Raw genomic sequence first — 15456 nt, 5'->3', positions numbered from 1 at the left:
GCCTTACCTCCTGTGCTCCCCAGACCATCACAAGGAAGGAAAGAAATTCAGAAGGACAGGACAAAGGAGGGGTTCCTAGAAGTCTGTCTGACTGCAACCCAGAGCCCAGCCCCAAATAAATGGACCAAATAAATGGAGAAGCAACTGTTCCCTAAGCCCTGACTAGGGTCAACCCATGTGACTGTGCTTATGGCTCCAACCTGGACTCTTCCCAAGCTTTAGACAGCTTCTGTTGTTTACAAAAAGTGGAGATTTTGAATAAAATCAGAAAGAAGTGTGAAAGTTTTCTAAGCTTGAGTAAAGTCAAATTTCCACACTCTGGTTACACATATTGCAGTGGAGGTTACTGCCACTAGACCTTCCACACAGCACCTGATAGATATTAAGCCAAATCCCAGAGGCAAACAGAAATGAAAAAGTCTATTATCTGACCCTTTAGGCAAAAATATTCTACCAAAACTGAGTCACCCAGGATAGCATGACATTAAGCCTTAGAATTACCTAGAAAATTGCCACATTTTTAAATTTTCTGTTGGGCTATAAAGTTCCAAGCTGGAACTTGGGCTGGAGACATATAGTACAGTGGGTAAGGAGCTTGGTTTGCACATGGTTGGTCCAGGTTCAATTCCCTATGTCACATGTGTCCCCCCCCCAATCGGGTATAACCTAAAAAACAAACAAAAAAACTACCTCAAGCTGCACAGTTTCATTTGCTTGTTTTTGGGTCACACCTGGCAGCACTCAGTGGTTACTGAGTGGCTCTGAGCTCAGAAGTTGCTCCTGGCAGGCTCAAGGGACCATATGGGATGCCAGGATTCAAACTGGGATCTGTCCTGTGTTGGCCACCTGCAAGGCAAATGCCTTACCACTGTGATATCCTCTGGCCCCACCTCAAATTGCACAGTTTCAAAGAATTCTTCACATGCACACGCTGAATCCATGTGCTGCATGCAGTCTTTGGCCAGCCTCCATTTTCCCTTCTCTCTTTCCACTTCTACTGATCAGCCTGTTTAAACAACTCTTCTATTTTCAGCCATTTTCTCACTCACCTGTGAACTGAATAAATGATTTTGATTCCAATAAACCCAGGATGCTCTTTCACAAACATTTGAGCCACTTCCTCGTAGGTCCTTACTGACCACTCTTGATCATGGACTGTCCCGTTTAGTTCATACACCTGAAGAAGTATGGTCCCAAAAAGTGTTAGAATGACGCGGGACAAAACTTCATCCTCAGTCACCAACCATGCCCCAAACAGCCTGGATTTTGCAACTTCTTTGAGGCCACAAGACTGCAAAGCTGCTGCTCTGTTCATTTCTGGGTCCTGCACCTAAACAGTGCCTAAGCAGAAGCACAAATGTACTGAATGAAGATGAAATGTATTTGCATGTGAGATGAGAACTCAGACCAGAATATCTACTTTATCTCCCCCTTCTCTTACCCCTAGAAGGGATGACTCCTAAGTAGGAATGCCCCGAATCGCATGACTAAGGGGCAGAGTGAGAGGAGTCAGGAAGAGACAGTGCGTAAAGATAAAGGGAAAAGATACAGTGGGTAAGAAATGTGATGAGACTCCTTCAAAAGTGTCCACTTAGCAAGCTGAACCACATCATGCCAAATCTGATATTAGAAGTGTTAGCAAGGAGCTGGAAGCCAATGCCCCTTGTAGCTCTCTGCCCTGCCCTGCTTCTATGCCAGGTTTAATCCCAAACAAAGTGGTAATGTGTCAAGCACTATATGAGAACTTCTGTAGACTGGAGGGCAAGGCAGAATGGAAGAAATTCTGAAAAGTGGTTCGATTTTGTCCCATGACAGGAGACAAAAATCCTGGAATTAATTTTCCATACCAAATGGTCCTCTGAGCCCCTTCAAGTCCCTCTCCTTCCCCCAAAAAACATTGGACTAATCCTCGAATGGGGCAAATAAGTGCCAAAAAGATAAGATAATACTCTCAAGGAGTTTAAAATTTAGTGGCAAAGAAGTAAACACTAGTTGAGGGATACTTATAGGGGACTTCAGAGGGAAAAAAGATTTTTTTTAATTTGTTATTTGGGGTGGGGTATTTTGGGGTGGGGTTTTGGGACCACATCTAGCAGTATTAGGGACTAATTCCACTCTGTACTCAGCAGTGATTTTCGACAGTGCTTGGGGGATTATATTCAAGGTTAGTGCTAGGGATCAAAGGGGACTTACAGCATGCAATTCAAGTGTCTTATCTACTATACTATATCCCCAGCCCCAAGAAGGAGTTCATTTTAATAGAATGAGATCAGAAGTTTCTGGGAGGAAATGACTGAGTCAGATCTTGAGAAATGAGTAGGATTTGCCAAGCAGGAAATGATTTGGCTCTGCAGGCAGCCAGTTGATGAAGGAGACCTCTGCAACTAAGGGACTAAATGGTTGATAATCCTAGTCGTGTTCACAGAGTTGGAGCTGTAAGGACCAGGGGCAGAGACAGAGAAGCAGGGGAAGAGCTGAAGGTCTCCTGCTCTCCTATGGGAGGAAACTTCTTCCTCCTGGAGTCAGCTCTTATTTCCCTGACCTCACAGAACTGGATGCTGGTGAATACCTTTCCAGAACTCATCATCCCTGGAAGACTTTTTCCTTTGTCACACCACTTCTCCACAACGATCACACTCATTAATATAACTGCTCTACCTACTTCTTTGCATCTTTATTTCTTTTATATAAAGGCTCTCTGCAAATGAACAGTAAAACATCAAAAAAATCTTCATGCACTTTTTTCTTTTAGTGGGGCATTATCAGGGCATAAGTCCCTGAGAACTGAACCTACAAGGATAAAGGAAAAGTTTCATCTTCACCTTCTCAGACCTCCAAACGCTTGATCCTTAGTCTTTGAAGTTGAGAGTCTGTCAATTATACATGAGCACATTGCTCTCGATATGTTTTGGAATCCCCTGAGAGTCCCTAGACTATCTCAGGAAGTCTATAGAGTCAAATCTTCAAACTTCTATTATACTGTATCATCTTGTGTTTTGAAACTCTGTTTGCAATGCCAGGAATTGAACACAGAACCTCACATATGCTTTGGCACATGCAAAACTCTTTAAATGGCCTCTGCTCTGTTCTATGAGGCAGCCAGAAACCACCCCACCCAGTACAGTTCCTGAGGCATGACAAGAGAGGTGAGCTGTCTTCACCCACAAAGGGCAGGGCGAGAGGAGCCATGTCTTGTAGCCAATAAATGCCAGCACAACATGTAGACAACACCACACTACAAGCATGATAATGGGGAAACAACATAGGCCAACACCATGCTTAGAGAATGAAGATGGCAGCTCTGATGACCCAAAAAGTGTCAACTACCTATTTAGCCTTTCAGATAAGGCTAGAGAAGAAATATGGAGGATGATCTTAGAACTAAAAGAAAGCATGGATTGAGATGAACGAACCACAAATAAGAATCAAGAGGATATAAAAACAGAAATCAGAAAACTCCAAACTGAAATAATAGGACTGAAAAACTTGGTAGACAAAATGAAAACCTCACTGGAAAGCCTCTCTAACAGAGTAACAGCAGCTGAGGATGGAAACAGTGAGCTGGAATATGAGATGCATAACAACTTCATACAAAGAAGAGATTCGAAAAGAGCCTTTAAAGCAAATGATCAGACAATGGAGAAAATCCTTAAAAAATGTGAAGAGGGGTGTGGGTGACCACGCACCCCACAGAGGGGGGCTGGAGAGATAGCATGGAGGTAAGGCTTTTGCCTTTCATGCAGAAGGTCATTCGTTTAAATCCCAGCATCCCATATGGTCCCTTGAGCCTGCCAGGAGTGATTACTGAGCCTGGAGCCAGGAGTAACCCCTGAGCGCTGCCAGGTGTGACCCAAAAATAAAAAAAAATTGTGAAGAGGGTCCAGAGAGATAGCATGGAGTTAGTGTATTTGCCTTGCACGCAAAAGGATGGTGGTTCAACTCCCGGCATATCATGTGGTCCTCTGAGCCTGCTAGGAGCGATTTCTGAGCATAGAGCCAGGAGTAACCCCTCAGCACTGCCGGGTGTGACCCAAAAACCAAAAAAGAAAAAGTGAAGCGGGCCGGGCGGTGGCGCTGGAGGTAAGGTGCCTGCCTTGCCTGCGCTAGCCTAGGACGGACCGCGGTTTGATCCCCTGGTGTCCCATATGGTCCCCCAAGAAGCCAGGAGCAACTTCTGAGCGCATAGCCAGGAGTAACCCCTGAGCGGCACAGGGTGTGGCCCAAAAACCAAAAAAAAAAAAAAAAAAAAGTGAAGCGATGAAAATAGAAGTTTTTTTTATAAACTTAACATAAACAACATAAGAATCATTGAATTCCCAGAAACCCAGGAGGAAAATCCCCAGGAGGAATCAATAGTCAAGAACATCATTACAGGGCCCGGAGAGATAGCACAGCGGTGTTTGCCTTGCAAGCAGCTGATCCAGGACCAAAGGTAGTTGGTTCGAATCCCGGTGTCCCACATGGGCCCCCCGTGCCTGCCAGGAGCTATTTCTGAGCAGACAGCCAGGAGTAACCCCTAAACATCGCCGGATGTGGCCCCCCAAAAAAAAAGAAAAACCAAAAAAAAAAAAAAAAAAGAACATCATTACAGAGAAACTTCCAGAACTAAAGACTGCATACAACCAAATCCTGCATGCCTAAAAAGTACCAGCTAAAAGAGACCCAAAGAAAAGCATCCCAAGTCAGGAGAGAGGAAGTCATAAAAATTTTTGATACATGGATATACATAGAAAATATTATTTTGAGTGAAATTACTCAGAGGGGGAGAGAGACAAACAGAATAGTCTCACTCATATATTGATTTTAAGAAAAATTAAAGACATTGAAATAATTCCCAGAGTTGAGGGCTGGAAGGACCAATTCAAGATATGAAGCTCACCACGAAGAGTAGTGAGTGCAGTTAGAGAAATAACTATGCTGAGAACTATCATAACAATGTCAGTATGGGGCCGGAAAGATAGCATGGAGGTAAGGCGTTTGCCTTTCATGCAGAAGGTCATCAGTTCAAATCCGGCTTCCCATATGGTCCCCCATGCCTGCCAGGAGCAATTTCTGAGAATGGAGCCAGGAGTTTTCCCTGAGCACTGCCGGGTGTGACCCAAAAATCACACACACACACACACACACACACACACAACACACACACACACAACACACACACACAAATCAAAACAATGTCAGTGAGTGAGGGATGTAGAAAGCCTATCTGGAATACAGGAGGGGTGTGGGGAAGGGAAGAGATGGGGGCACTGGTAATGGGAAGGTTGCATGGGTGAAGGGGGGTGTTCTTGTTATGATTGAAATCCAACTACAATTATGTTTGTAATCATGGCGTTTAAATACATAAATTATTTAATTAAAAATAAATAGGGGCCGGAGAGATAGCATGGAGGTAGGGCATATGCCTTGCATGCAGAAGGATGGTGGTTCGAATCCCAGCATCCCATATGGTCTCCTGAGCCTGCCAGGAGCAATTTCTGAGCATAGAGCCAGGAGTAATCCCTGAGCACTGCTGGGTGTGACCCCAAAACAAAAACAAACAAAAAATAATTTAGACCTTACAGTTTGTCATTAAGAAAGAAAGAAAGAAAGAAAGAAAGAAAGAAAGAAAGAAAGAAAGAAAGAAAGAAAGAAAGAAAGAAAGAAAGAAAGAAAGAAAGAAAGAAAGAAAGAAAGAAAGAAAGAAAGAAAGAAAGAAAGAAAGAAAGAAAGAAAGAAAGAAAGAAAGAAAGAAAGAAAGAAAGAAAGAAAATCACCCCAATATACATCCTAGTCACAATGATGAATACCAGAAATAGGGTTAGAATACTGAAGGCAGCCGGAGAGATAGAACAGTGGCATTTGCCTTGCAAGCAACTGACCCAGGACCTAAGGTGGTTGGTTCAAATCCCGGCATTGCCCCCCATGCCCCATGGCTGCCAGGAGCTATTTCTGAGCAGAGAGCCAGGAGTAACCACTGAGCACCGCCGGGTGTGGCCCAAAAACAAAAACAAAACAAAACAGAATACTAAAAGCAGAGATCAAAAAGGAAATTGCATTCAAAAGAACATCCTTAAGATTTACAGCAGACTAGTCACAAGAAACCTCAATACCAGAAGGCAGTGGTGGATCAGTAGTTGTGACAAAACTCAATGAAATAAATTTTTTGCCTAGAATACTGCACCAAGTCAGACTCATTTTCAGGTTTGAAGGTAGTATACATAGCTTCATGGATAAACAACAGCTCAGAAACTTTACAGACTCAAAACCAGCCTTAAAAACTTAAAGGTCGGGCCCGGAGAGATAGCACAGCGGCGTTTGCCTTGCAAGCAGCCGATCCAGGACCAAAGGTGGTTGGTTCGAATCCCGGTGTCCCATATGGTCCCCCCGTGCCTGCCAGGAGCTATTTCTGAGCAGACAGCCAGGAGGAACCCCTGAGCACCGCCGGGTGTGGCCCAAAAAAACAAAAAACAAAAAAAAAAAACAAAAAAACTTAAAGGTCTACTTTAAGACAAGACAGACCAGAGACACACTAAAGTCCTATATAAAAATGACACTAAATCTCGTGACAATTATTCTCTCAACATCAATGGACTAAGTGCACCTGTTAAGTGACACAGAGTGGCAAAATGGATCAAAAAGCTGAACACAACATTCTGCTGCCTACAAGAAACAAATATGAATAGTTAGAACAAACATTGACTTAAAATCAAAGGTTGGAGGACAATCATCCAAGCAAACAACTTCCTTAAAAAAGTTGGAGTGGTCACATTAATATCAGATGACACAAACTTTAGACTTTGAAAAGTTATAAGGGAGAAAAATGGATATTTTGTAATAATAAAGGGATATGTACAACAGGAAGAAATTTCATATTTAAACACATATCACCCAATTAGGGACCAGCAAAACATTTAATACAATTGTTGACAAATCTGAAAGAAGACATAAATAGCAACACAATAATAGTGGGAGACCTCAACATCACCCTTTCACCCCTTGATAGGTCAACTAGGCTGAAACCCAACAAGAATATACTATATCTGAAAGCAGAAATGGAACAAAGTAGACTAGTAGATATAGATATATAGAACACTCCATCCCAGAAAACTGGATACACATTTTTCTTCAATGCACAGATACAAATATCCTCTACAAAATTCTGGCAAAAAGGATCCAATCAATATAGAGCACTCCATCCCAGAAGACTGGATACACATTTTTCTTCAATGCACAGATACAAATATCCTCAACAAAATTCTGGCAAAAAGAATCCAATCAAGAACATCAAGAACATCATACACCATGATCAAGTAGGTTTCATTCCAGGAATGCAAGGATGGTTTAACATATGTAAATCAATCAATATAATAAACCATATCAACAAAAGAAAAAATAAAAACCATATGATTAATAGTTGCAGAGAATTCAATAAGGTCCAAAACCCATTCATGATAAAAAAAAAAACTCTCAAGATGGGAATGGAAGAAACATTAATGAATATAGTCAAGGTCATCTACCACAGCCAATGGCAAATATTATTGTCAATGGATATAAATTAAAAGCCTTTCCCCTAAAATCTAGTACAAGACAAGACAGCCCCCTCTCATCACTCATATTCAACATAGTATTGAAAGTACTTGCCAGAGCAATTAGGCAAGAAAAAGATATCAAAAACATCCAGATAGGAAAGAAAAGTCAAGCTCTCACTGTTTGCAGAAGACATGACACTATATTTAGAAAACCCTAAAGACTCTACCAGAAAGCTTCTAGAAACAATAGATTCATATAGCAAAGTGGTAGGCTAAAAAATTAACAAGCAAAAATCAATGGTTTCTCATACACAAATAATGATAGAGAAGAAATAGGCATTAAAAAACAATCCCTGGGGCCGGGCGGTGGCGCTGGAGGTAAGGTGCCTGCCTTACCTGCGCTAGCCTAGGAGACGGACCGCGGTTCAATCCCCCCGGCGTCCCATATGGTCCCCCCCAAGCCAGGAGCGACTTCTGAGCGCATAGCCAGGAGTAACCCCTGAGCGTTACCGGGTGTGGCCCAAAAACCAAAAAAAAAAAAAAAAAAAAAACAAAAAACAATCCCTGGGTCGGGAAGGTGGCACTAGAGGTAAGGTGTCTGCCTTGCAAGTGCTAGTGTAGGATGGACGGCGGTTCGATCCCCCGGCGTCCCATATGGTCCCCCCAAGCCAGGGGCAATTTCTGAGCATATAGCCAGGAGTAACCCCTGAGTGTGGCCCAAAAACCAAAAAACAAAAACAAAAAAAACAAAAAAACAATCTCATTAGTGCCATACAAACTCAAATACCTTGGAGTCAACTTAACTAAAGAGGTAAAGGACCTATACAAAGAAAACTACAAAAAAAAACCAACAAAAAAACAAACAAAAAAAAAACACAACTGCTTTAAGAAATAAAAGAGAGGGCCCCGGAGAGAGAGCACAGCGGCGTTTGCCTTGCAAGCAGCCAATCCAGGACCAAAGGTGGTTGGTTTGAATCCCTGTATCCCATATGTTCCCCCATGCCTGCAAGGAACTATTTCTGAGCAGACAGCCAGGAGTAACCCCTGAGCACCGCCAGGTGTGGCCCAAAAAACCAAAAAACCAAAAAAATAAAAAAATAAAAGAGGACACAAGGAAATGGAGACACATACCCTGTTCATGGATTGGGAGGATTAACATAATTAAAATGGTAATGCTCCCCAAAGCATTGTAGAAACTCAATGAAGTTCCTCTAAGGATACCCATGACATTCGTTTTTTGTTATTTTTGTTTTTGGGTCACACCCAGCAGTGCTCAGAGGTTACTCCTGGCTCAATGCTTAGAAATTGTTCCTGGCAGGCTCAGGAGACTATATGGGATGCCGGGATTTGAACCACCATCCTTTTGCATGCAAGGCAAATACCCTACCTACATGCTATCTCTCTGGCCCACCCATGACATTCTTAAAAAAAAAAAAAAAAAAAAAAGAAGTAGATCAAACTCTTCTGAAATTCATCTGGAATAATAAACACCCACCCAATAAACACCCATAGTCAAAGCAACCCTAAGGAAAAGGAAGATGGTAGGCATCAGTTTCCCCAACTTTAGTACTACAAAAGCTACAAAGCTATAGTCATTAAAACAGGGGCCGGAGAGATAGCACAGTGGTAGGGTATTAGCCTCGCACACGGTGCACAGACCTGGGTTAAATTTCCGGCATTCCATATGGTCCCCCATGCCTGCCAGGGGCAATTTCTGAGCACAGAGCCAGGAGTAACCCCTGAGCACTGCAGGGTGTGACCCAAAAACAAATAAGCAAATGAACAAACAAATGTCTTCTGCACACCTATATTCATTGTGGTGCTATTTACAAAAGTCAGAATCTGGAAACAACCCAGATGCCTGACAACAGATGAGTGGCTAAAGAAACTGTGGTACATATACACAATGAAATATTATACAGCCATGAGGGAAAAAAATCAAGTCATGAAATTTTCCTATACATTGATGGACATGGAGACTATTATGCTGAGTGAAATAAGTCAAAGGGAGAGAAATAGACACAGAATAGTCTTACTCATCAATAAAATTTAAGAAAGATAAAAGACATTATAATAATATCCAGAGGCAATAGAGATAAGGTCTGGAAGGACCAGCCCATGATATGAAGCTTACCACAAAGAGTGGTGAGTGCACTTAGAGAGATAACTACACTAACAATCATCATGACATGGTAGTGAGTGAGAGAAATAGAATTCCTGTCTTGAATACCGGCAGAGGAAGGGGGAGGAGGGTAAAGGTGGGGGTTATCGGTTGTGGGAATGTTGCCCTGGTGAAGTGGGGTGTCCTTTTATAACTGGGGTTTTTATTAGTTCTTTTATTTTGGGGGGGTCATACCTGGCAGTACTCAGGGGTTACCCCTGGCTCTGTGCTCAGAAATTGCTCCTGGTAGGCTTGGGGGACCATATGGGATGCCAGGTTTCGAACTACAGTTTGTCCTGGATTGGCTGTATGCAAGGCAAATGCTCTACCACTGTGCTATCTTTTTTTGTTTGTTTGTTTTGTTTTGTTTTGTTTTGTTTTTATGCCACATTCTGTGGTGCTCAGGGGTTACTCCTGGCTATACACTCAGAAATCATTCCTGGCTCACAGGACCATATAGGACACTGGGGATTGAACTCAGGTCCGCTTTGGTCAGCGATGTGCAAGGCAAACCCCTTATGGCTGTGTTATCACTCTGTCCCATCCGGCCTCTCTTTTTTATAACTGAAATCCAATTACAAACATGCTTGTCATCATGGTGCTTAAATAAAGATATTAAAAAAAAAAAAAGAATCTCACATATGCTAAGCAAGTGTTATACCACTGAGCACACCCCCAGCCTGAAATGTTCTACTTTAATTTCTTTTTGGTGTCTGAGAAAAATACACTTGGTGGTGCTTTTTTTTTTTTTTTTTTTTTTTTTTTTGGTGGTGCTTTTAATTTTTGCTACTTTTAATTTTTGTGCTCAAGGGTAACTCCTGGCAATACTTGGGAGACCATACAGCACTGGGAATTGAACTGGTGGCCACATGCAAGGCTAGTGCTTTTGGGGGGCCTACACCCAGCAGTGCTCAGGGATTACTGCTGGCTCTGCATTCAGAAATTACTACTGGCAGGCTCGGGAGATCATATGGGATGCCTGGGATTAAACCTGGGTTGGCTGTGTGCAAGGCAAATGCCCTACCTGCTGTGTGCTATTGCTCCACAAGACTAGTGATTTGGGGCCGGGCGGTGGCGCTGGAAGGTAAGGTGCCTGCCTTTGCCTGCGCTAGCCTAGGACGGACCGCGGTTCGATCCCCCGGCAATCCCATATGGTCCCCCAAGAAGCCAGGAGCAACTTCTGAGCGCATTAGCCAGGAGTTACCCCTGAGCGTCACAGGTGTGGCCCAAAAGCAAAAAAAAAAAAAAAAAAAAAAAAAAGACTAGTGATTTAACCATGTATAATTATGTGGACTTCTTTTTTTTTTTTTTTTTTTTTTTTTTTTTTTTTTTTTTGCTTTTTGGGGCTATGCCCAGTGACACTCAGGGGTTACCTCCTGGCTATGTGTTTAGAAATCACTCCAATCTTGGGGGGACCATATGGGATGCTGGGGATCGAATCGTAAGTCTGGTCCTAGGTTAGCACAATGCAAGGCAAATGCCCTACCACTCTGCACCACCACTCTGGCCACTGTAGCTGTTTTAATTAAAATTGTTTTTTAGTCATCATAAAATTACCAAGTTATTAATGATCAAGTTCTTAATAAGTTTCAGGCATACCAATATTTCAATAACAATTCCTTTACTAGTGTCCTACTTCTCTCATAATGCTTTCCTCTTGCTTTCTACTTACCCAAGTCTGCTTTTATAAGAGGTTGATTTTGGGGGGAATTACTCTTAGCTTTGTGCTCAGGGAATTATCCTGATGTTCGTTCAGGAAACTGTATGGGATGCCAGGATTGAACTAAGGTTGGCCAGATGCAAGATAATAGCCCTACCCCACTGTACTATCACTCCTGGCCCCCAAAAAGTGCTTTTATTTAATTACATAATTTTTGCACTTTAATTTACAGTACCATTTGATGGATAGGGTTTCATATCTTTACTTTTCACCATTGCTGATAGGTGTTTCATAATCTTTACTTTTTAGCACAACTTCCTCCCAGATGAATGCTTCCCTCCATCAAAAACATTGCCCCTCATGCCCTATCCTCCAGCCCTGTCAGTTTTCTACTGTATACAAGTTCATATGTCTATGTTTTCATTGTATTTGGGTTTTCATTATTCCACTCTGTTTTAACTTCTAATATATTTATAGAATTATTATACGAGATAGGGGCCAGTGAGGTGGCGCTAGAGGTAAGGTGTCTGTCTGCCTTGCAAGCGCTAGCCAAGGAAGGACCTCGATTTCCGATCCCCTGGCGTCCCATATGGTCCCCCCCCAAAGCCCAGGGGTGATTTCTGAGTGCTTATTCAGGAGTAACCCCTGAGCATCAAACGGGTGTGACCAAAAAAAATAGAATATTATAAGAGATATCTATATAAGTGGAAGCTTTTGGGGATTACTCAAAATTTTTGGTTGGTGGGCTTATTTTGTTGTTGTTGCCTTTGGGGGGGCTATACCCTGTGATGCTCAGAAATTGCTCCTGGGCCCAGAGGAAAATATGAGATGCCAGGGAACAAGCCAAGTCCTGTACTGGATCAGGCAAATACCCCTACAACTGTGCTATCACTTTTGGCCTGGTTGGTTGGTTTTTTGAGGGTGGTAGGCTAAACCCAGTACTCAAGTTAACTCACTGGCTCTGAGCTCAAGCTACTTCTGGTGGAGTTTCAGAAGGATCATATGTGATGCCAAATCTGGGTCAAATTCTGGTCAGTCAGCACATCTAGGGCAAGTGTCTTACCTGCTGTACAATCCTTCAAAGTCTTCAGTTCTCAAAAAAATATTAGGGGGCTAGAGAGATAGTATAGCAGGTAGGGCACATCCCTTGCCACAAACCTAACCTGGGTTCGATCCTGGTACCTCCTATAGTCCCCCAAGTACCACCAGGATATTTCCTGACTGCAGAGTCAGGAATGACATCTTGAGCATAGCTGGATTTGGCTTCCATTAATTTTTTTTTTACTGTAAAAGTTTTGAGAGAAACTGTATAAATCCAACCAAACATTGCTACTTGATGTCTTGGCATCACCCAGCTTAAATGAAATTCTACCTATGTCTTGATTACTCTGTCATCCCAGAGCCAACTGCAAACATGCAAACTAGATTATAGATCCTTGAGGGAAGTAGGGGTGAATGTGGTGTTAAACCCCTTCTATAAAAACCCCATAAAACTATGGGGTTGGAACAATAGCATAGCAGTGGGGCATTTGCCTTGCATATGGCTGACCCAGGATGGACCCTGGTTCAATCCCCAGCATCCCAAATTGTCCCCCAAGCCTGCCAAGAGCAATTTCTGAGTGCAGAGCCAGGAGTAACCCCAGAGCACCACTGGGTAAAGCCCCCTCAAAAAACAAAACAAAACAAAAATTTCCATAAAATTAAAGCATAAGGCTATCCACTTAGAATTTGGAAAAACACAAAAAAATCCCTAGGCACCATGAATATGAATAGATGGATTGAATAGGAAATGAATAGATGTTTGTGGGAAGAGTAGCAGGTTGAATAGTACTAGCAGAACAAAAAGAAGACAAAAAAACTCTTTTTTGAAAATCAATAAGCCACAATTTACTGAAAAAAGATCCCTGGCAGAGTCATCAACTGTACAGAGAGATGAACAAAGAAACAAGAAGGCTGTTGGGGCTTTTGCTTGTGGTAGTGATTCCTTCCATGTCAGCATACACTGGAGAAGAGGGAATCTGTCTTCTAGAGTTTTTCATCTCCTGCACTGCTGGCTCCATAGCATCAGAGAGCCACTCAGAATGTGGTTATAGACTGCAGAGGCTAGAGTGGTGTTGAAAGCATGGCCTAAATTTGGTAACCCAGAAAATCAGACTTAAGGCTGGCCCATGCTCTGTGCTCCAACAGCTGTAGCCTCTGCTACAGAAACTGCAGGCCTGGGCTGGAAGGTTGAAGAGAGATAAGGTGATTGATTACCTTGCATGTGGCTGACTCAATTTTATGACTCACATTAAGCCCCAAGCACTGACAAGGACCATTCCTGAGCACAGGAATAACCCCCAACTACCCTCCTGCAAAAAGGAAAAGAAACTACAGGTTTGATGAAGCACCCAGGGCAAGATCTGAATGCCTCAATAGCTCCTCACTTCAAAGCACTGGAGACCCTCTCAAGAGTAGAGTAGCAATCCCTCACAATTAGAATGAATAGAACCAAATAGAATAGTACCAAAAGGCCAGGCTCTAATTGGGTTTGGGTGTTTCAGTCAACCTTTCAGATTTAAGCACCCAGGGCAGATAGAATCTTTTCCAAATCAATTAAACCCATAGCAGTATTAGATAAAGATCAAATGAATGTACAAAGATTTGCTATAAAAGATAAAGTGAAGGGGGCCGGTGAGATAGCAACAGCTGTGTTTGCCTAGCAAGCAGCCGACCCCAGGACCTAAGGTGGTTGGTTCGAATCCAGTTGTCCCCATATGGTTCCCCGTGCCTGCCAGGAGCCTATTTCCTGAGCTAGACAGCCAGAAGTAACCCCTGAGCATCTCACCGGGCTGTGCCCCTAAACCCTCCACTCCAAAAAAAGAAAGATAAAGTGAGTGCTCATCTTTGGCAGCACATATTGGAATAAAACAGGAAAGATTAGCATGGTCGCTGTGCAAGGTTGACATGTAAATTCGTGAAGTGGTCCATATTTCTTTTTTTTTTTTTTGGGGGGGGGGGTCACACCCAGGCAGCGCTCAGGGGTTACTCCTGGCCTCTATGCTCAGAAAATGGCTCCTGGCAGGCTCGGGAGACCATATGGGATGCCGGGATTTGAACCACCATCGTTCTGCCTCTAAGGCAAACGCCTTACTTCTGTGCTATCTCTCCAGCCCCCATAAAGTCTTAGAAATAAGAGGTCAATGCTCAGTGTTAAAGTTCCACCTGGGCTTGATCCCAGGCTATAGATATAAAAGAAAAAGAAGCTTTAGAGTACTATAGCAGATAGGGGGCTTGCTTTGCATGGAAATGGACCCAAGTTCAAGCCCTGCACCACAAGCTCACCAGAAATGATTCCTGAGCACAGAGCCAGGAGTGATCCAGAAGTACAGTTGGTATGATCAAAGAACAAAACTAAGGCCCGAAGAGATTAGCACAGCACAGCGGCGTTTGCCTTGCAAGCAGCCGATCCAGGACCAAAGGTGGTTGGTTCGAATCCTGGTTTCCCCATATGGTCCCCCTGCCTCCAGGAGCTATTTCTTCTCTTTCTTTTTTTTCTTAGGTTTTTCGGGCCACACCCAGTGGTGCTCAGCAGGCTTACCTCCTGGCTGTCCTGCTCAGAAATAGCTCCTGGCAGGCACGGGGGACCATATGGGACACCGGGATTTGAACCAACCACCTTTGGTCCTGGATTGGCTGCTTGCAAGGCAAACGCCACTGTGCTATCTCTCCGGGCCCAGGAGCTATTTCTGAGCAGACAGCCACGAGTAACCCCTGAGCAACGCCAGGTGTGGCCCAAAAACCAAAAAAAAAAAAAAAAAAAAAAAAAGAACAAAACTAAAAAAAAAAAAAGGGAAAGGAGAGTCAAAAACAATTCATAATAATGCTAAATGACCGATTGCTCAACAGATGTACAAAAACCACAAAATCTCCAGTTGTCCAGCAACATGAGTTGATTTCTAAGTAATAAGACTTATCCAATTAGAAATACATTTGACTCAGTTCATTTTAACTTGGGGGGGGGGGCAAGAGCTGAGATGTATCCAGTGTTGGGCAGGGATTATTTCTGGCTCTGTGCTCCAGTTCCACTCCTGACATTTCTATGTGCTAGGGATTGAACTGGGGTAGACAACCTACAAGGAAAA

General features: G+C 43.0%; 1 protein-coding gene and 1 pseudogene across 1 annotated transcript in view; one reads left to right on the top strand and one right to left on the bottom strand.

Annotated features, from left to right (window-relative positions):
* The window catches only part of ADA2 (adenosine deaminase 2), a 51180-nt gene that overhangs the window by 13484 nt on the left and 22240 nt on the right, over nt 1-15456 (bottom strand). Inside the window, exon 4 of the mRNA XM_049783424.1 lies at nt 1050-1177. Coding sequence (XP_049639381.1) covers nt 1050-1177 — 128 coding nt within the window. The remainder of the gene's footprint in view (nt 1-1049; nt 1178-15456) is intronic.
* LOC126023726 (uncharacterized) lies at nt 14209-14308 on the top strand (annotated as a pseudogene).

Source organism: Suncus etruscus, chromosome 11 (assembly GCF_024139225.1).
Source record: "Suncus etruscus isolate mSunEtr1 chromosome 11, mSunEtr1.pri.cur, whole genome shotgun sequence".
Taxonomy (NCBI): Eukaryota; Metazoa; Chordata; class Mammalia; order Eulipotyphla; family Soricidae; genus Suncus; species Suncus etruscus.
This window is presented reverse-complemented; position numbering and strand designations above follow the sequence as displayed.